Source organism: Protopterus annectens, chromosome 7.part0 (assembly GCF_019279795.1).
Source record: "Protopterus annectens isolate FY-2018-M chromosome 7.part0, PAN1.0, whole genome shotgun sequence".
Taxonomy (NCBI): Eukaryota; Metazoa; Chordata; order Ceratodontiformes; family Protopteridae; genus Protopterus; species Protopterus annectens.
In genome coordinates, this window is record NC_056739.1 from 321320136 (window position 1) to 321342615 (window position 22480).

At 41.0% G+C, this 22480-nt stretch overlaps 1 protein-coding gene across 3 annotated transcripts in view; it reads right to left on the reverse strand.

The window, feature by feature from the left end:
- The window catches only part of AMPD2 (adenosine monophosphate deaminase 2), an 855139-nt gene that overhangs the window by 766750 nt on the left and 65909 nt on the right, over positions 1 to 22480 (reverse strand). The window contains exon 1 of one of the 3 annotated variants that reach the window (XM_044076869.1): positions 22051 to 22242. The exons of 1 other annotated variant lie outside the window; for it this stretch is intronic. In XM_044076869.1, coding sequence (XP_043932804.1) covers positions 22051 to 22138 — 88 coding nt within the window. In that variant the 5' untranslated portion in view covers positions 22139 to 22242. Of the gene's footprint in view, positions 1 to 22050; positions 22243 to 22480 lie in introns of those variants that run through there. One more of the 3 variants, XM_044076868.1, reaches the window with a different exon arrangement.

Here is a 22480-nt window from a genome sequence, read left to right on the forward strand (position 1 = left end):
AACTTAAATTAAGTAAAACGCACCTAAAGCCAGACAAACACCACAAGGAGGACTAGGTCCTCTAACTCAAACGGGCCTAGCCCGACAGAATAAAGGGATACCATACACAAAAACACTCGCAACCTTACAAAAAATAATGCAGCAACAACACTATGAACAACTCTATTTGTATAAGAACAATTAGCCAAAAATTTTCACAAGAAAGAGTTTTTTAGCAATACTTAGCCACAGCCAAGTCGAGACCACGTCCGAGCTCTACAAGCGGCAAAAGAGATCTGGGAATGTGGGGCAATGTATTGTGGGATACCATCTTAGCCCAGCCAATCAAAGACTTTCGAGCTAGTAAATAGGCCGAGTCAGAGCCGACATTCGGCTCCGACCCACAGGTGAAGAATGTAGGCGAGACAGGACTACATAACATTAAAAGTTTCTCTGCTCTTCCAGAATTGGAAAAAAAAACACTTCTTTCTTTTAAACTACATTTGTAGCAAACAGTTGCTACTTGTTTAAGCCACACACAGAGCTTTGAAACACTTTGGTTCTAAAAATACTTCTTTTTAACCATAGTAAACTGCTTGGTACAATGAAGTAAGCAGCTGCTACCGTTTGTGCCACACACAAGAGTGCAAACCACTTCAGTTCGGACCACAGATGCAAAGCCGGGTGATGCATTACAGGGACGACTGATCAGCATTTGCTGATCATGCCCTCTAGTACTTTCTGCCCCCTTTCCCCCCCCCCACTTAGCTATATTAATATAGTTATGTCCCAACTCTGCTTAAGCTGGGCAGCCAACAAAGGCATCAATGTTGGCATGCTCAAAGCCATACAGGTATGCAACATGACCAGCATTCACTCCTCCCTCAGGAAGGGCACAGGTAGCATATGAACTGTGGAGACTAGCATTGGTGCAAACTTAGGGTCCACCTGTGTAAAAGACAAGCAGTCCTGAACCATATAGCCCAACACAAGGCCCATGTGAGGCATACGACACCAGCTCACCCAATGCTAGTGACTCAAATGATGGGTCACCGAGAAATGTCATTCTGGAACGGTCAACAAAAAACCTAAACAATGTTAACAGCCAAGAGCAGCAAGAAAAAAACAGAAAAAGAAGCACTCATACTGGATCTACTTGTCTTCCTCCTTAAGATCTTTAAGATGGGAAAGTTCTCAGAAACCTGCCTGTACTGCACCTAGAGAATTCATATGGTCAGCTACATGGAATCACTTTTTCTACTTATTTCCTAGCAGTGGGAACCCTACATATCCACTAGGGTGAGAGCTGTCCATAAAAACAGTCATACTGGCAAACAGACCATCTGTGCCCTTGCTGGCTTATAAGTACAGTACCAATTAACTCAACAGCATGTTTTTTTTCTTCAAAAACTTTTACATAAAACAGAAAAAGAAAATACAATGCTTAAAATTTCAAATCTAACCAACAAATAAAATGACTTATGAATATTGTAAATAGTTTTAAATATTGATCTCAAACAATAACATTAATACTTTTCTAATAGGTTAAGTTTTTGCCAATAACTTCTTGCGAGTGAAATTTGTACTTTTACTATATATAGTTTGCAGTTCTTTATTACAAACAATTTTTGCCACAGACACAAAATCTGAGAAAGAGAGGACATTTTTGTTTTCCTAGTGCACTGTAATTACGTTTCTGGCAATAGCCAGAACAGACCATAAGAGATGCACTTGAGTTCTAGGTATCAGTCCAGAATTGGTATATTAAATAGAATTAAAAACTTCATTATATTACAACTGTCTGACCATAACGCTTTAGTAAAATTTTTGAATTCTTCCCAAAATGGAACAACCATAAGACATGCCAAAATCATGCGTTTCCAGTCTGCCACTAATTGCCCATTACACCAACAGCATCTTATATTTACACTTTTACTAAAATGTGTTACTTTATGTGGAGTTAAACATCTATGCAAAAATCTCAGCCGGTTGTTTTCTGATGGGACAGTCTACTCTCTTTATGCTGTAGGTGAAATCACAGCACTTCACTAAAACCAGCATCACCGAACACAAAAAACAGCATCACTGAACAAAAATGGAAATGCCACTTCACTGAAAAAAAAAGCTTACAATATAAAAAGAGCCCTACATCTTAAAAAAAATCTAAATTAGCTAGAAAGCATTCTAAGTTTTGTTGGAATTTGTGGTTAGATGCGTTTTTGACTTCTTACCTTACTAGAGTTAGTATTGTATATTTAAGTAAGAAAGTAAAGTGGATATGAACTGTAGCTAGGCTGGTTGGTGTTCCCCTACTATGGAAATGAAGGTTTAAAAAAAGTCATAGAGACAAGGACCAAAATAAAAAGAAATGGTCTTCAGCTAGGCAAACAACCATTTACATATCTATCTATGCAGAACAGGTCTGTGCTAAACTGTTCCAAAAATGTTTGGCAGCTTCTTCCTACAGTTCATGAACTATACAAAAAAAAAAAAAACAAAATCCAGACTAGACAGAGTTAGTATTTATCAAGAGAATAGCTTTTCATTAAATCTGCTTTGCTAAACTGTTGCAATAATAGCTGTAATATCTCCTTGCTGCACTCCCAAGGACACAGACACAGAGCAATTGTTATTAAAGCAGCCATGACTCAAGATCATGGCTACAATCAGCACCAGGGGCTACGGTCTCCTTTGTTCCACGCTTTTTAATGCTTTAGGTGTGAAGTGCAAATTCGCCTTCCCATAAGTGGGTGTAGGTTTTGTTTCTATGGATTTTTCAGTGAAATAACATAAATCCATTATGCAGAACTTAGTAACTCTGGAGAATTTCTTAGTCTGTCAGAGGCAACGGATAATCTTTCCTATTGTTTCTGGTTCTGTGTAAACAATCTCAGTTGCCTGCGAATGTCAAGGCAGTGTGATCTGTATTCACCTCTGTTAGACTATTCAAGTTCAGGAAAGTAAACTAGCAGATTAACTACACAAGATTTCATTCTAAAGCTACTTTAGATATGAAGGCTGAGTTACTTAATAAAGATACCCTGTCTTTATGAAATGCAAGGTATGAAGTAAGGCCAAAGACCACTTGCAAGCTCTGAAATCCTTCCTTGCTGACATTATTGTTACAAAAATTAAGAATTTCAGAAACAGGTATTTTGAGATCTGCTACGACTGCAGGTTCGATGAGGAAATGTGTCAGTTTCATTAGATTAAACATATCTCAGAGCAATAGGGGCTTTGATGGAAGAGCTCAGCAGGAAGTCACCTCTTACAATAGCTTTGCACACCTACGCGGCTGACAGGGGACAAGAATTAAAACCCTGCTGACAGCCTGAAATGGATGCTACGTGCACTCTTGGGGTCAGGAAACCAGGCCTTTGTCACAGTGGTTTGCCAAGTTTAGTAGGGATGGGAGCTGTTAAAGGATAGACTCCCTGCTAAGTAGTCCATGGAGAGAATATAACCCACTCTTCCCATGTACATTTTTTTTCAGTAGAGGGCTTCTGGGCTGCTGTAAGAATTTGGCCCAACTAGGAGGGCAGGTAGGGTCCTTAGCCATCAACAGAACTGGAGAAATGGTGCAGTTAAAGAAACTAAGTTGTGGTGAGCTTTGTTGGAAAGGAGGAGACAGAGCTTAGGTGAAGTTCTAGAAGCAAGGATTTCTATATCAAGTAAGGCCAGAGAAGAACTATATTTGTCAAAGGCCCAAACAGGCTACAAGAATCACCCTGGCCTTGCACAACATGGCTTTTTATAGAAACTGCATTACTAGGGGAATAAAAGGGAAGGTAAAGTAGTTCTTACAGCCATTGGTGGACTAAAGAATTCCTGAAAATCTGTTTCTGTGGAGGGATGTGGGATAAATTCTTATATTTGGTATTAGACAGAGAAGGAAAAAGATCACAGCAAGGCTTCTTCCGGTAACAGAACATTATTCCTTCCGTTATCAAAGTGAGGAAGCAGTTGTGCAGCATAAGGAAGCACCTGTTGAGCCTTTGCACTAGCAAGCTTGGTCCACCAGATTTGTGATACTATAAGAAAGTGTTGCAAGTCCACTGCCCATTCCCAAAGCCTCAAGACGAAGAGGCTAGAAGCTGATGCCACCTTGTTTTTTGATGTGCCACACTACTGACATATTATCGGACTGAATTGCAATACTAGAAGCACCCTCATCTCCTTGATGTTGGTATGCAGTAGGGCCTCTTGTTGAGTCCACGTCCCTCGGACAGTGTGCCCTACAAAATGCCATATCGCATTGTAAATGTATCGGTGGTAATGGCTACTGTGAATAGGGGAGAGATGTAGCCACCACTGCAGGTGCTTCAGACATACCATGGATATTCAAATGGCTTAGTCTATGAGGTCTTCAAACTAAGACCACTGCACAAGAAGGATCTACCACAGTACTGTAATATGGAACCTTGTAAATGGCACATGTTCTGCAGCATACATCTTAAACGACATTTGCAATGACTCGCAGAAAGAGGAGGACAGGTTGCATTTTAAGACTCACGTCAGTGTAACCTCAGCTGCATGAAAAAAAGACAACATACTATTAGAATCTCTTCTCTATTTTCATCGCTCAGTGAAAAAAACTTAAGCATGTGCATATGTATGCATACACATGCAACATCCACTACCTTAAAACTATCGCTAGTATGCTTGAATGAATTAGAATGGCTTGTACCATCAAACCCTTTGCCAAACGATTCAACCTTCAACAAATGGACTTGAGAGAAAAAAAGATGACAACCAAAGAAGTTTATCAATGCAATCTGCCAAAATGTGACAATCCAACCAATGCTCTCTCACAGTCTAGTAAACAACCGCTGTGGCAGCCAGGGCAAGTCATCATTCATATTACTCTATTTGCATGTAGCATGCAACATATTTTTAATCACATACAGTTTAAGAGCACTTAGGGCAACATTAAACAGACGGGTATCTGATAGCTGTTAGGTACACAGATGCTTTTACTTTATTTCACAGTGAACAGAGGATTATTATTTTTACAACACACACTAAATTTGTATTATTTTATACAATTTAACTGACGTGGTTTTAAACAAAATATTGAGTTTTAATAAGGAACAGTGAAATGACTCACTGTAATAATGGTTGCTAAAGCTTTTTAGAATGTAGTAAATGAGCAGGCACAGGGGGTCACCCATTATAATAATGACTATGATAATGTCAACATTTCATGGGTGGTTCATATCGCTAGTAAAAATACAGGTTAATTAGTATCCAGAAGCAGCTGGAAAGAAAATGTCAGCAGTAAGTAAATCTTTATTACGAGCAGATGCAGACAACACATTAATGTCCTCTACTTAAAATAAATAAATAAACTGGGTTACAACCCTTTTAATATTTCAGTTTCTCATAGCACCATTTACAACTGCTACTATCTTACACAAGCTTCTAGAGTAATTAAACAAACTTTAACCAGCTGTTAAGCACTGGCCCTGTTGAGTTACTGTTTGCAGTAGGAGTTCTAGCACTGCTGTTTCTGCAGCAGAGATCCATAATGCTAAAAACCTGGTTTTAGATCCTACAGAATAACTGAAGCGGGAAGCCAAAAAAAAAAAAAAAAAAAAAAAACAGAATGTGGGAATTTTAAGGCTTTTACTTTTTGATTGCTTTTACTGCGGTAGTGTTGTCGTCTCACAGTAATACGTTGTCCTGTTCGATTCTCAGCTAGAGCGTCTTCTGTGTGGAGACATGCATGAATGGGTGTACCTTTGTTGAAGGTTGTGCGTCAGGGGCTGGCAACTCGGCACGTAAAAATCTACTGCTAATCATTAGCGGACCGGAGTTCCGCTGTGGTGACCCCTAACCAGGAAAAGCCGAAAGAAAGACCGACTTTTTGATTGCTTTTGCTTTCCTAAGATGCCTGTGAGCAGAACAGGCAAAGTGTTCATTGCACAGCTGAAATATAGTGGTCACCCTAAAAAAATCCATGAATATTAACACTAAAATTTAGACAGTTCTAGAATCAGAAAAGAACATGAACAACAACAGCTGTAGACACTGATAATACTCAACTTATCATACCACAAGCATTTCAGAACTACAGGAAAATTGAAACTCCCTTTAGTCTTCAGACAACCCTTTATTATCCAGCTAAGAGAAGTTGTGCGACTGACATATAGTGAGTGCTTCAAATAAAATTCCTTTCCTGCCCTATCTTTAGGAGATGAACAACAAATGACCAGCATGCAGAGGCATTAACAGCAGTGACAGCCACAGAATGCATGATGGAAAAGACCACAGAACTTAGAAGAAAAGTTGTTGTTGTCTGTCGGCTTTGCCCGGTTAGGGGTCGCCACAGCGGAACTCCAATTCACTAAAGAAAATTGCATTTCTAAAGTGTAATCATAAAGTGGACTTAAAAGCAGACTACACGCAATTAAAGTCAGTCTGGAAAAAAAAAAAGTTACGTACTTACCATAACATTCCAGGTTTGTTGTCCATGATCGCGCCTTCATTCTTGCTGGTTAGGTTTGGAAAAGAGCATCGGTTCCGACTCGGCCGCATACTAAAGTTCGAGAGCTATCACTGGCTCCAGGCTACAACCTATCCCAAGATGCCTAGCGGCTGTTCCCCAGATCTCATTTGAAAAACTATTCACCAAGTTATGCCAATCAGTAAATAACTAACAAATGCTGTGCCCAAAGAAAAATTCTTAAAGGCATGAAGGGACTCGGGCACTGACAGCCAATTTTGTAATTTCCTCTCGATCCTCCAGGAAGGGGGAAGGAAGGAAGGGTGGGATGCAAGAATGAAGGCGAGCTCATGGACAACAAACATGGAACGTTGTGGTAAGTACATAACTTCTTTATGTTATCCTATCTCTCCTTCATTCTTGCTGGTTGGGACAGCGTCCCCAGCACCTTCTTTCTTGGGTGGCTCAAGGGAATACTCTTCAGAACAGTGGAACCAAAGGATGCCCTGTTCCAGGAGGCCACATCTACTTTGTAATGAGTGATAAAGGTATGCGGGTTGACCCATGTAGCAGCAGCGCAGACTGAATCCAAAGGGAGTCTAGCCTGAAAGGCAGTGGACGTGGATATAGAATAAGCAGCTGCCAGGAAAAATTAAGGGACATTCAACTAGAGCGGAGAGCTATAGACATAAGTGATGGTATATGCAAGTCATTTCGACAAGGTTACATTTGAAACTGAAGTACCTTTCCTACTTTCTATAAAGGACATGAAGAGTTGGTCCGATCTTCTAAATTCTTTGGTCCTATGCAAGTAAAAACATAGTTGTCTATGTACATCCAACTGGTGAAATTTTTATTCTGCCTTGTTGCCGTGATTAGGGAAAAATACAGGTAACTCGATAGACTGATTTATATTGGCCTCAGTGCAAACGTTCGGTAGAAAGGACGGATTTGTTCTGAGGGAAACTATGTCTTTGTGAAAAATCAGATAGGGGGATAGATAGACAGCGCTTGGAGTTGTGAAGCTCTCCTAGCAGAGGTAATGGTCATCAAGAAAACTGCCTTCCAAATTAAAAACTTAAGAGAACAAGAGGAGGCTGGTTCGAATGGAGGAAAAGTCAAGGACGATAACACCAAATTGAGGTCTCACGGGGGTGGTGGTTCCCTTAAAGGGAGTCTTAACAGGAATGTGCCCCTGAGAAAAGCATTGCATAGTTTGTGGGACATTACAGTAGAACCCATATCTCCTACGTGGTAGTTGGATATGGCAGCCAAAATACTCGTATCAGGGCTGCTGCTGCATCTTGATTAAAAGTTTCTGTTAAAATTCCTGGACAGCAGATATAGGAGCTGTAAAGGGATCTATGTGTTTTTGTCAGCCCAACAAGAACATCTTTTCCATTTCCTTGCAGAGAGCTTCCTGGTTGTATTCTTCTGCGATGAAACCAGAATGTGTTGCACTGCCAGGGATAGCTCTGGAAGCCTGGCTAAGATGGGAAGTGGAGTAGCCAAGCTGTCAGCTTAAGGCTTTGAAGCAAGGGGTGGAGCGTTCCTGACTTGAGTTAGAAGATCCGGTACTGTGTCCAGGATCCAAGGTTCCTCTTGAAGATGGGGCCAAAGAAAGGGGAACCATATCTGACAAGGCCAGTAAGGAGCAATGAGAATTACCCTGCGACTCAACGATCTGGCTTTCTGGAGAACCTTTGGGATTAATGGAAACGGGGGAAAGGCATATAGAAGTTCCAAGGGCCAATCATGAGTAAGTGCATCCCCTGGGGACTCCCCCAAAGGGGGAATTAGGGCAAGTAGCTGCTGCATTTGGAACTGATGGACGTGGCAAAAAGGTCACAGCAAGAATGGCCCCACTTGCGAAAAATTTGGTTCGCAACTTCCTGATTCAAGGACCACTCGTGAGGAGTAAGAATAGCTCTGTTCGACTTGTCTGCTATTACGTTGGATTTCCCCGGAATGTGTGTTGCAGTCAGAAAGTGTTGAGAAGAAATCACCCATTGCCATACTCTTTGAGCCTCCCGACAGAGGGGATATGATCTGGTTCCCCCTTGTTTGCTGATTTAACACACCATTGACAGTCTGTTTATACTGCAATAGTCCCTATTGGAAGAGAGTTTTGGAATGCTTACAATGCCAGAAGCATCGCCCTCAGCTCTAGGACATTGATGTGCAAGTGGTACTCATATTCCTGCCAGATCCCTTGGACAGTCTGTCCCAGACAATGCCCCCCCTTTTGGGAAGCATCCGTGGTCACTGTAGCGACAGGTTGGGGGAGAACAAATGGTCTGCCTATCGTTATCTGAGTGGACTGAAACCACCACTGTAAGTCCCTCTTGCAGGTGTTCATAATGAGAATCGTGTGTGACATGGGCAACTACTGCATGGACCACCGAGCGAAGAGTAGCCATTGTAATATTCTCATGTGAAGACGTGCCAGTGGAACTAATGTTACTGCATCCGCCATTGAACCCAGGACCTTGAGGACAAATCTTGCTTGTACTTTTTTCTTCCTAAGCAATAGACACTTGATGGTGTAATGTTTGAACTCGTGTGAAAGTTTTGCCACCATTTCTTTTGCGTTTAAGTCTGCCCCGATAAAAGGTAATATGCTGGGATGGCAACAAGGCAGATTTTCCTAAATTTATAGCAATGCCCAGCTCTGAGCAGAGATGAATGGTGGTGTCGCTTGTCCTGGTTAGTAGATGCTCGGTGGTGGTCGCTCCGAGGCCGATGTGCGCGCAGAAATTACCTGCACTGAAGCCCTGAGTGGGAGAGTCAGATCCAACAAGGGTCCGGTTCAACTCTTCCCCCCTGGAACAGACGAGGGAGTCCTATGTTGTCATCCATGGAAGGGTCTGGGGGCCAGAAGTGGTCAGAGCAGAGATCAGCTCCGAAACTACGGGAATGGCTTTTGGGTCCGAAGTTTCCACCACTATGACTTTCAGGCACTGTGGCTCCAAACTCGGCTGAATCGGAGGAGGAACCGAAGGTAAAGAAGCTATTGGAGACTGCTCCATGACCATCTGGGCTGGGCAAAATTTTGGCCAAGGCCGGTGTACGGAGCAACCTTCTAACCACCAGTTCCACATAATCATCTGAGAGGCTCCTGGATGATTGAGAGGAATGGGAAGACTTGCGGCTACCTGCCACCAATTGTAGCAAAGGAGATTGTGGCACCGAACGAATTGGGTCCAGGGACGGTGACCGGCTCCTTTTTCAACTGCTCGATGCTTCCGAAACTACCCTTGGAACCAACATAGCTTTTTCCTTCTTGGACCCGACAGACTTCGGTTCCGAAGAACTCGATTTTTCAAATCTCTTCGATGGCTCAGAAAGCGGAGCCAAAGAAGTTGTGGGTGATTTGTCTGCAGGTTTGGAGGCCTGAGCCCCTTCAAGAGTTGAATCAAAGGGCCCCTTCAACAAACCCCCAAGAATGAGCTTATTCTTCTGCTCCTGCAGGACTCTTGAGCTAAATCCATGACGGATCGAACTGGAATCCTGCAGGTGGACAGCACCTAAGCAGTACACACAACTAGTGCAACAGTCAGTAAGTGACATCTTGTGTGTGCACGAGTCACACTTTTTAAATCCCGACTGATTAGACTCCTTTGACATCCTGACTAGAACAGTTTAATACACAATTAGCAGTGAAAATACCAGACCAGATGAGTCACTCAAATGCAGTAATGTAACTAGCTTACCACAAAACACTATCAATATAACTACGCAACCAACTAGCAAATAATTATATAAACATTATAACTAACAAATCAGGAGAATAAGCAAACTCTGTTGTTTCTCTTTTTGTTTTTTTTTTTTTTTTTGTGGAGGAAGATTAGAAGAGAGTTAGAGGAGGGTCCTTAACTTAAATAACACACTCCTCCAATGGAGGAGATGCCTCCAACTTGGCTGAAATCACCAACAAAACCTTGCCCGGGCCTTGGCTCGAATTCTCCCTGGCTCCCTTCCCCTTGCGCCTCCCCAGAGCCAGAGGTTTCACAGAGCTGTTCACTGGTGTCTGCTTTACCCCACCGGTTGTCTAGACCGGTGTTAGTGGCCTCTTCTGCTAGGTCTACCTGCAGCCTCCTCGAAGCAGAGGATGAGGAGGTTTATCTGTATGCAGATAGAGATGGGAGTCTTGCCTGCCCCCTCCCCCTCCAGGGCTGGAGGCATGCAGTTTGCTTTCATCCCGAACTCCTTCTCCGATCTGACCCCAGGTTTCAGAGTCCTTGGGTCCAAGGACCCCCTGCATTGAAGGGTCGGCGCCGATGGTACCTGGTACCTTGACGCCGAGCATTTCCTTGAGTGGGTTGGCTCCGATAAGCTCGGTGGCTGTCTGGCTCTCTGAGACGTAGCCTCAGGACAAGATCAGAGGGGGTGGTTTCGGCTCCGTGTTTTTCAGAGCCGAGCCTTCCAATTGGAGTCTCGGTGCCTGGATGTTGGGCTCCGGCTCCCCATTGATCCAGAGGATTATGGACCTGATCATAGCACCAGCTTGGGGGGGGGGGGTAATTCTACTTCTGCCTTTGACATGGTGGAAAGGGTTCTCTCGATCCCATCGAGACCCTTTATAATCTCATCCTCAGAATCAGTCCTGGCTCTCTCTGTTTCTGGTCTGGATTCCCCATCCAGCCACCTCAGGGACACCCTGTTGTCTTCTCTGTCCCAGGGAGTTCCCACACAGGAACAGCTGCACGTTTTGAGTCCTCCCCAGAGACCCCCCCCCAAAGAAGGTTTGTTGAAAACGCACATGTAAAAAAAGGAGGCACTTAGACCCCCCCCCCCCGCCAGAGTCTTTCATGGAGGACACTGACTTGAAGGAAGGGGAGGGTTCCCCCCGATCTCCCCGGAGAATGTCTCATTTGGAGACATCATGAAGATCCTGCAGCAGCGTGGGGGGTGGTTTTCTGGCAAATCAACAATGACTGAAGTCACCAAATAATGACAGTTAAGTTTCAGACGTCTTATCCTTCAATAAATGCATGCCGATGCAAAACCTGTTATTCTAACAACTTTTTAAATTTATAAGAGTAATAATTAAAATACGTCCCTATTTGTGGACCTTTGCCCCCAATTATTTTTTGGTTTTGTCCATGGTGGGGAACAGGTTGACAGATGAGATCAGACAGGAGTCCCAGTGGACTATGATGTTAGCGGAGGACATTGTGATCTGTAGTGAGAGCAGGGGAACAAGTTGAGGAGACCATAGAGAGGTGGAGATCTGCTCTAGAGAGGAGAGGAATGAAGTTCAGTAAGACTACGACAGAATACGTGTGTGTGTGTGTGAATGAGGGGGAGGACAGAGGAATGGTGAGGATGCAGGAAGTAGAGTTGGTGAAAGTGGAGGAGTTTAAATACTTGGATCAATGGTTTAGAGTAATGGGGAGTGTGTAAGAGGTATAGAAGAGAGTGCAGGCAGGGTGGAGTGGGTGGAGAAGAGTGTTAGCAGTGATTTGCGACATTCAGGTACCAGTAAGAATGAAAGGGAAGGTCTACAAGATGGTAGTGAGACCAGCTATGTTATATGGGTTGGAGATGGTCGCAGTGATAAAGAAACAAGAGTAAGAGCTGGAGGTGGCATAGTTAAAGATGTTAAGATTTGTGCTGGGTGTGAAAGTATGGACAGGATTAGAAAGGAGTATATTAGGAGGGTCAGCTCAGGTCAGACGGTTTGGAGATTAAATAAACATAGTTTCGCTTCTCTGGCTTGGCATGGGTGGAGGAGTGATGCTGGGTATATTGGCAGAAGGATGCTAAGGATGGAGCTGCCAGGTAAGAAACACAGGAAGGCCTAAGAAAAGGTTTATGGATGTGGTGACAGGGGACATGCAGGTAGTTGGTGTGACACAACAAGATGCAGGGTACAGTAAGAAATGAAAACAGATTATTAGCTGTGGCGACCCCTTATGGGAGGAGCTGAAAGAAGATTACTTTTGGCTTTGTTCACATTTTTTGGGCTAAGAGGTAGAGAGATACGATTCCTATGGTTAAGAACATCACTCAGTCTGTAGATCAACCGGACTGTACTGGTTTCTGCTGCTACTGCTGGAGTAGCCTCATTCCAATCTAACAAATTTCAAACTACAGTCTATTTCATCGAAAGATCTTCAAGCCTGAGCTCTACCTGCCCACAGAGTTTCTGTGGCTGCTACAGCTGGAAAGTCCTCCTCACAAAGCAACTGGCATCTCAATCAGCTGCATTATGCCACTGAAAGACCAGCATCCAACTTGCAAATGTACCAGGCCATGGTGTTTTTTGCTGGAGTTTCCCACCCCACAAATAAGCAGTGTTTTGGCTGCTGCTTCTTTATTTCACTGTAAGAATACCCAGCTTGTAGATCTACTTGCCTCGAATGGTTTCTGCTGTTACTGCTGGAATGCTCTCCCACTAATTCAGAGTTTCAAGACTGCTGATTTATTTACTTGGTAATGTATTTCTATCATTGACAGAGCCTGCTTTTTTTTTAAACTTTGTTGTAGTAGACTGAAATTTCCATATCTGTTTTTGCTCTGTTTATTTCTTAAGATACTACATATACTTCAGTTGCATCCCCTTGGGTTACCTCTCTCCTGCATACTGACTGCTTTACATGTCACAGGGTGCTCCTGTTTGTGCAGTCCACTTTTTTAATTTCTCCAAGACTTGGGTTTCGAATACCATGACAGGAATGGACCCCATTCCCAAGTCAAAGTATGATTAAAGTTCAATTAATCAGTACTATTTCAAATCTTTGATGTTAGCCAAGAGCTCTTCGCAGCACCCGCAATGTGCCCAGAATTGACTCCTCCTGCAATTTACTGAGTTACATGTGGTCCTCTTAATATAATATAGTAGGTTTCTGTTTTAATAATTGTAGTGAATGGCTACATTACACAGTTTACTGCAATTTACCATTACAGCCAAGTTCCTTTGGTACAGCTCATGCACAGACTAACATGTTGCCCTCCCCATTCCTGTTTCCCATCCACTCAGGCGCACTTCTACACCACTGCAAAGAATCACTCAATACATTCCATTTCCCTTCCATTTAAAGGAATCCAGCAAGTGTATCCATACTTTACAGGGAATACAGAACCCAAACGTACTCTTAAATATAAAAGCAACCTTATCCATTTCACACACACTAACTTCATTTTTCCATCAAAACCTCCAGTACTATCTATCAGATATACTGATAACCTGTTTTCTGCCATTTCCACTCCATAACTAAAACCATACATCACAAAACAATCTATTTCCCTCACAATATCAATTTCCGCAACTACATTTTCAAACAGTACCATCTATAAACCACAAAATAATTCAAAATGAATCCCCAACACACCTTAACTAAGATCAACCACTAATCTAAACACAAGATAATCTGAAATTTGGTCTCACCTCTCAAAGAATGCACAAAAGACACCAGCTGTCACAATGAAACCTACACTGATGCTATATTTACGATTAGCTACTTTCGTTTGCAAAGCAGTACTGCTTCTGCTGCTTACTTTGCAGCACCAACCACCTATACAACAAAAGCAAAATATAACCAATTATAACCTTCAATCAAAACACCGCTTTAACTGAAGAGTTAGTACTTTTTACCTTAAAACCTATCAACTACAACCACTGCTAATTAATACATGTAACAGATCTCTGTCCCAGTACCTCCATCAATGACATCCATCTAGATGCAAGCAAAGACATTTACTGATATTAAACACTACTTAAACACTCTGCTAGAATACAGACTAATCCTGGCCCTCCCATCAAGTCATACTTCCATAAGCATAGCTCATCTCTTTACCCATCAAAGACAAAAAATGGTCTGCAACTTCTGCACTCAAATGCTACAAACCTACAGAAAATTTACTACATTCCAAGCATGGTTAACAGCAATATAACCCACACATTCCAGCAATTCCTAAAGTGTGGTTAAGGCCAAACATCTTGAGAGTTTTTACCCTGATTATTCCATACACAGAACAGACTGCATCAGTTAAAAAGACAAAAAGTATTACAACATTGGCCAATGCCCTCAGCACTCTGTTTCAGCCAAGAGAATACAAGACAAAGCCTTGAATCCATATTTCTGTCCATTAAAACAGGTAATAAAAAGGGGTCTATGCTTAACCATCAAATGACATTTACATCTAACAGCTAAACATCGAATTATCCATCGAAAGTTCATTTCAGCAAACGAGAAAGTAACTAGCTGGCCAACACTTCCCAATCTGTCCTTTTCCCCACTGTAGTGCAATTTTGGAGTTGGTGTGTATATATTTGGAGTGGGGAGTGAAGCCCACCAAGGGTTGGTCTGAAATACTGCTGTGTGTTTGACAGATAAGTGTTGGCTTACTAATTACTTTCCCTGTTGAAGAAAATGAACATTCTCTGAATGAACATTCGATGGATATGGTTCAAAGTTTAGCCGTTCGAAGCAAATGTCATTCAACGGTTAAACATAGACCCCATAAAAATATACTAGGTGTATATGCCTATGTATACCAAAAAAATCACGACAAACAATGAACTGATTTCAGGATAACTATGCTGGGGAACTTATCCTTCTAGGTGATTTTGACAAATCATGCTCTAATCAAGCAGATCACAATCCTGACATCCATATTCAAACACAGAGTTTCCCTCAACAAATAAAACCTCCCACAAGAACCAGTTGAGCAAGAGAGACTGGTAACCTTAGATGGAACAGTAACTAAAACATCCAAGCAATATCTTCAAAAGGATCACCCTACCAAATGACCTCAGTGATCAAAACCCAGTTTACTCAAATCTGGCAGTACATAGCCCCTCCTACAACAGCAAAAACAATTACAAATAGAAGTGTTGTCAAAACACACACAGACCAAAGATGATGTTCTCTGATCTTAAAAAGAACTATGCATCTCATTCATTACAAATACTCGCATATCAGGACACAGAATAAAGAACACATTGCCCCACTGGATCGATCCACCTCCTAGAAGTTTTAACTAAAAAAAAGAGGCATGGCCTGGAAGGCATACAAAAAGACAGAATCATCATCTTTTGGCTGCTCCTGTTAGGGGTCGCCACAGCGGATCATCCGTTTCCATTTCTTCCTGTCCTCTGCATCTTGCTCTGTCACACCAACCACCTGCATGTCCTCTTTCACACATCAATAAACTTTATCTTAGGCCTTCCTCTTTTCCCTGTTACCGGGCAGCTTCATCCATAGCATCTTTTTTCCCAATATACTCTGCATCCCTCTTCAGCACATGTCCAAACCAATGTAATCTTGCCTCTCTGGCTTGGTCTCCAAACCTTCCAACCTGGGCTGACCCTCCAATATACTTATTCCTAATCCTGTCCGCCCTCATCACACCCACTGCAAATCTTAACATCTTTAACTCTGCCACGTCCAGCTCTGACTCCTGCCTTTTTGTCAATCCACTGTCTCCAACCAATATAACATAGCCAGTCTCACTACCCTCTTGTAGACCTTCCCTTTCACTCTTACTGGTACTAGTCTGTCACAAATCACTCCTGACACTCTTCTCCATCCACTCCATACTCTGAACTGTCGATCCCAAGTATTTAAACTCATCCACCTTTGCCACCTCTACTCCCTGCATTCTCACCATTCCTCTATCATCCCTCTCATTCACACACAGTCCTGCTGACCTTCATTCCTCTTCTCTCTAGAAGCATATCTCCACCTCTCCAGGGTCACCTCCACCGGTTCCCTACTCTCACTACAGATCACAATATCATCTGCAAACATCACAAGTCCACAGGGACTCCTGTCTGATCTCGTCTGTCAACCTGTCCATCACCATGGCAAATAAGAAAGGGCTCAGAGCTGATCCTTGATGCAATCCCACCTCCATCTTAAACGCATCCGTCACTCCCACCACAGACCTGACCGCTGTCACACTACCCTCGTACCACTCTTACATACTTCTCTGACACTCCCGACTTCCTCATACAATACCACAACTCCTCTCTAGGCACCCTGTCATATGCTTTCTCCAAGTCCACAAAAACATAATGCAACTCCTTCTGACCTTCTCTGTACTTCATCAACACTCTCAGAGCAAAGATCGCATCTGTAGTGCTCTTTCCTGGCATGAAACCATACTGCTGATCACTAATCATCACATCCCTTCTTAACCTCAGGAAGGGCATCCAGCATAAAATTTTTGCCAAATCATACATGCGGACAACAGTACAAAAAGACAGACGATATACAGTCAGACAAAGAATACAGTGAATATAAAAACAAATGTAAAAAAAAAAAACAAGTTAGAATAGCCAAACAAATTACTGTCTTCAATTACAAAATAAACAAACATAACCCCCATGCCCATGAACCCTGAAACTGCTGTGACCGGACAGCATCCTGGCAAACTACTAGACATGATACAGCCATAGAAGAAAGCAGAGTGCAAGATCCACAACTCCATAAAAGAAGGCTTCTAAGAAATTATTTTTTCCAAGTTCAATCTAAATATCAAGGGTTAACTACTGTCGAATGAGATGGCCACAAGTGAAAAAAAATATTTCAGATTCTGGCCAAACACCAAAGATTTAACTTCAAACTTGTATAATACCCATACTAGAAAAGGCCTGGCAAGCTTTCTAAAAATTATTTATAATCCCCAGCATATGCTGGTTTTGGCCGGACAAACCACAAACAATTATTTTCTAATATTCTGAGCTTGCAAACAATTTCCAAAATAATCAAAACCTGTTCAAATACTTTTTGGCGTTTTAAACTATGACAGTCATTCGTCTCGGACAAATATTGCAGCATGTACAACAAGGGGAACAAAGGGCAGCACCTGGCTATGATCCTTCTACGCAAATACGTTGATTGTATCACCATCAATCACAACCGCCCATTCAGATGCACCCCCCAAGCATTTTTCCCAAACACACTCGCTCTTCCCCATGCTCCCGGATTGCAGTATTTAAATGCCCTGTTTCAAAGATAAGTACATTTTATGATGAAAGTGCTAGTCATAGTGAGAAATAAACAATCAAGGAATCCTTAACTAGGATTATCTTTTTTTTTATCATGTCTACTTAGAACACAAGTACACAGCACTTTTTAAACAAGGAATATATTGTAACTGTTGTTCATCACTTTGCAGCTGAAGCTTCATTTTTGGTGTACCCACTTTACTTCCTTGTTACAAAATGGAAGGCAAATATTAGTATCCCCCTTTGCTTGGACAGCCATAACCAAAGATTTTTCCCTTCAAGGCCACATCCACAGCTCAACCTCAGTAATACACAGACTTGTCCTACATGTGTAATTACAGTTAGATAATCACTCATTGTTTGCACTCCAATACTAGTCTTAACACCCACAGCATAACCTAAACATGGAGGCACTCCCCAAAAATTCAACTATACTAATCATATGGATACTCTCAATCTTCCTTCTCTCCTTTTCATTAAACTTTTTAACTTTCACATCACTGTTTCTCCACTGGCTTAACTATATAGACTATTTATTACACAAGACTGTTTATACATTCTTCCCTCATTTGCAAATAAATTATACCAAGTTTCATATATGTGCCTTAATAATACTTAAGAATGTCCTAATTATATGCATCTGCTGATTTTTATTTATTTCTCCCTCCTGTCTATCTGAAAATGGGCTCTTGTTTAGCAAACCTAATATACAAGTAAATTATTTAAAATAAAATAAATCTGAATATTTTAAGTGTTTTGAAGGGGACAACTTTGAAAAACTTACTTGGGGAAAGCTACTGGGTTGCCTGGATTTTATCCACGCAGTATACAGCCTGGAACCGGTAAGGATTTTTGGATGTGGAATTAGAAGGCGTGCCAGTAGGGGGAATAAAAACTAGGGTTCATAGGAAGTTTGCAAACACCAATTCTTAGATGGTAAAAGCTTCCATCCGTCACATTTGATAGAATCTCTACCATAAAGTATTACGAATTTTTAGGCTTTGTAATGGAGAATATACTGGTTAAGGAACTGTATAGAACTTGCAGCCAAATTTAAACAGAGGGTTATGATTTTCAAGATATTGAAAAAGCAGTGTACCCGGCTATTTGGTATTGATCAATATTCTAATAAATGTAATAATGGAATTAATTATACAGAAAGGTTTACTTACAATGATAGAACTGTTGGGAATAAAGATAAGAGAATGTATTTTGTCACTACATATGTGATGACAGATAAACATTTTGCTGCTATGAAATTTTATTGGGATTCTTTGTTGAATAACAGAGCCCCAAGGAATTTTTTTACCTAATAAACCTTCTCTTTCTTTGAGAAGGGGCCGCAGTATTAAGGACATGATTGTCTATAATTATTTTTCGACCCCTAATGCTGAATTGATGTTAGCACCCAGAATAGTTGGTACTTTGCCCTGTGGTACCTGCTCAGTGTTTAAGCATATTGTGAGGACTTATGATAAAATGAATAATGTTAGTTATGTTTTAAGGAATGTTTTTAATTGCAATACTAACAGTGTTATTTATGCCCAGAGATGTTTCTGTGACCTTTATAATACTGGAGAAACTAAAAGGTCTTTAAAGGAACATCTCAGAGATATTATGAATAAAAACAATGAAAGCCCCATAGCAGCTCATTTTGTATTGGGATGTTTTTTTTTTTTTGTTTGTTTGTTTTTTTTTTTTTTTTTTTTTTTTTTAAGAGACTCAGTATTTTAGATATGGTAGCAAGCTATAATAGTTTTGAATTGAAAAAGAAATTATTCTGTAAGGAAACAGTATATTTTAAAATATGGTACTTTGGTACCTAGTGGTTTAAATTTGGAATGTAACTGGAAAGTGTTGTTGTAGTTTAATAGGGTTTGAGTTTTTATTGGACGTGTTTTTAATTGTTTAATTTGTGTTAATTGATGTCAATCTATAAAGATTTATTTTTTTTAAAGATTTTCATCTCTTCACACGCCTATTGGCCAAGGTGCTAGAGTGAGAATAAATTTTTTGATTAACAAGTGCACGTTTTTTTTTTTTTTTTTTTTTTTTTTGGTTGTGTTCTATTTTTGGCTACTTGTTTGGCTATTTGCATAGTGGTTTATTAAAGCTACTGGGTTGCCTGGATTTTATCCACACAGTATACAGCCTGGAACCAGTACGGATACTCCACCCATTTTACATTGATCCAGCCACTCGTGACATTATGCAAATGAGATTTACTTCCCTGTGCTTTGAAGTAAGCAGCACAGATTTTCCTTCATCTGTTATGAAACACAAAGTCGAGCTATTCTGAAGTCTTGACACATTATCACATTGACAGTCAAGTTAAATTACACTGATACTTCACTTCTGTAAGGAAGTTATGTAGAAATTATATTTGAAAAATTAAGTTTTAAAAAAAAAAAAAAGAGTTGCCGACTCCTTCTTTTAGTGTAAATGTTTTGGAAACCAAGGACACATTTACAGAGTTTGGTAGCCATTTTTTAAAATGTTTTGGAATTAAAGGGCACATTTACGGAGTTTGACAGCCATTTCTTTAAATGTTTTTGTAATCTGACCACAGGCACATTCAGGGAAGTTTGGTAGCTAATATTGTTTTAAAAAGGAAGGGATTTTAGTCCACGCAAGCAGTAAAGTTGATCAGCAGGTAGCACATTTGCCTTTGGTGGTAGAAGATATGGACATAGATTCTATGCCCTCACCAGGTAAACTGGATTAATTTTCCAATATTGAAACTGCGTTGCAGTATAATGCGGGTTCTGTACTCCAGTGTGCGCCATCCTTCAGATAAGGTGTTAAACCAAGGTCCCATCTGCCAGAGTTTGTGGTTGTTCACTTACTATAAAAGACACAACGGCACTTACTGAAATGAGTAGGGGAGGCTCCCCAATGTCCTGGCCAAATCTGCCCTAGTTATTATGAATACCACCTCAGATCTTCCCTGAAAAAAAGACCACTGGTCAACAAAACTCATATAGATTTTTTTTCCTGAAAAGCACAGCATATCTTTTAAAGCAGGAATGGGGATATCCATTTTCCTTTCCTTAGTTAGGTCACTACTGAATGTTTTCCTATGCAAGTATTGTTCCTTAAAAATCTGGCTACATTACACTACAGTTACCACCAATCCTTTTTGCAGGATATTCCCTATTTGGGTAACTGCATCCTGTGGGAAAAGTGGCAAATGCAAACACCCTGAGATTTTAGGATAACAAACATTTCCTAAGCTTCCTTTAATGGTAACATAAACATTATTGTGTGTCCAAAAACAGAAAACGCAAATTCTATAAAACTGAGCTTTTATTTTGTCAAGAAAGTAAAATCCAGTCTTTTGCACCAGCTGGAGACCTGGTTTGTCCTGCTGCAAATGTAGGAGTTTCCTAAAAAAAAAAAAAAATTACCACCTTGGGCATCTGAAAAGGTGGCAACTTGTATTCCATACCTCTGAACAGATTCTGCCCACCTCACTCAATCACCACTGCTAGATGCAATCTGAACAGAATGTATTCCATTTGAGAACTAACTTCAATACAACATGACATTTCTTGAGGTACAGTTTTAAAATTAATTCTACGCACCTTCTAAACTGAAAACAGCTCCACACTTTTTTTTTTTTTTTTTTTTTGCTAACTAGGCAGATTTTGAGTCTATGACCTTTTTCAGGGCAGACAGGGTGGTACTACAGGAAATCTGGCCCAACCTTCAGTGGCAAATGCCCCAGGATCTTATGACATCCAACCAACAACTCAGGCAAACAGGACATTGAATGAATTGATCACATGAAAGGATGACACCTCAGGAGTGCACTCTCTATGCTACACTACATTGACAGTACTCTGAGAATTTAAATGCCTATTGCGCAGGCTGTGCTCACAATCCTCTCTTGTCCAATCTTCTGAACCACAGATACAGGTAATTTTTGTTCTGATCATCAGCAGACATATGCCACAATGTCTACTCATGTTGTTACAGTCAACAACCTCCTCACTGCAATGACACCTTCTGCACTGACAAAATGAACACAAAAGCTCATATGCCACACTGCAGCTGTCAAAGACCAAGTCAGTGTGCTGTTCCCAAAATACCGTATCACAGATGTTTGTACACTGCTCACCTATTGCTCTAGCACACACAGCACAGCAAGCCACATGAATTTAGCAGTTCAGGAATTTTGCCCTGCTAACAGTAGAGCTACACCTCCCCAGCAACATCCTACCACCAAGAATGTATTTAGATCTCAAACGAAGCACGCAAGATCAACTAAAGCTTTTTTTAGGATTATTACAGGACTGATGTACAGACTATTTGCCAAATGTATGCACGGAGTAAACAGACATACTGCAGATGGAAGACGTTCACTAAAACGATTTTGCGGAGGTTTAACATAACTAGGCAAATAATACAGGGCTACAGGTACAAAACAGGAAAATATAAACACAGTATACTAAGCTACACGCTGCAAAATAACACAAATTACAGAAGGCAGGCAAAAGAAAACATCAGTATATCATACAAGTTTAATACAATATAAAACAAGTAATACAGTGTAAAATAAACAAATCAGTACCTGCTTAACTGGTCCACCAAAAGAAATCTAAAATAATAATTTTCTACCATTATTCTCCCATTAAAAATAAGAAAGAAATTCAGCTAAACTCACCTGGGCAAATAGTGGCTTGAAGGCTTGCCCTCTTTTTAAAATGATATTTGGGACGGGCATTGCTCGGAGCCGAACCAGAGCCTGACATGTTGTCCCTATCTGAATCAGAACTGCAGAAAGTGCAGCAATGAAGAGGAAACAGACTGAAGTGGCTTCTCTGAGGACTTTTATTGCAGAATAGGTCCAAAATGGAATGATTTCTCTCAGAAAATATCTGACTGTTGGAGGGGAAGCTCCTCCCTTCCCACCTCCTTCCTCTTATAATTACTGATCTTTGTGAAACAGAGCAGGAGAGAGCTAGGGTTTTAACAGCCTGTACATCAGGACCCCAAAGGATGCAAGGTTTTCCCTGCAGCCACAAAATTTGTCTTCCCTTCCACAGCCCATGCATTTCAGAGAATGAAGAGCTAACTATTTTTAGTGAGCTGGC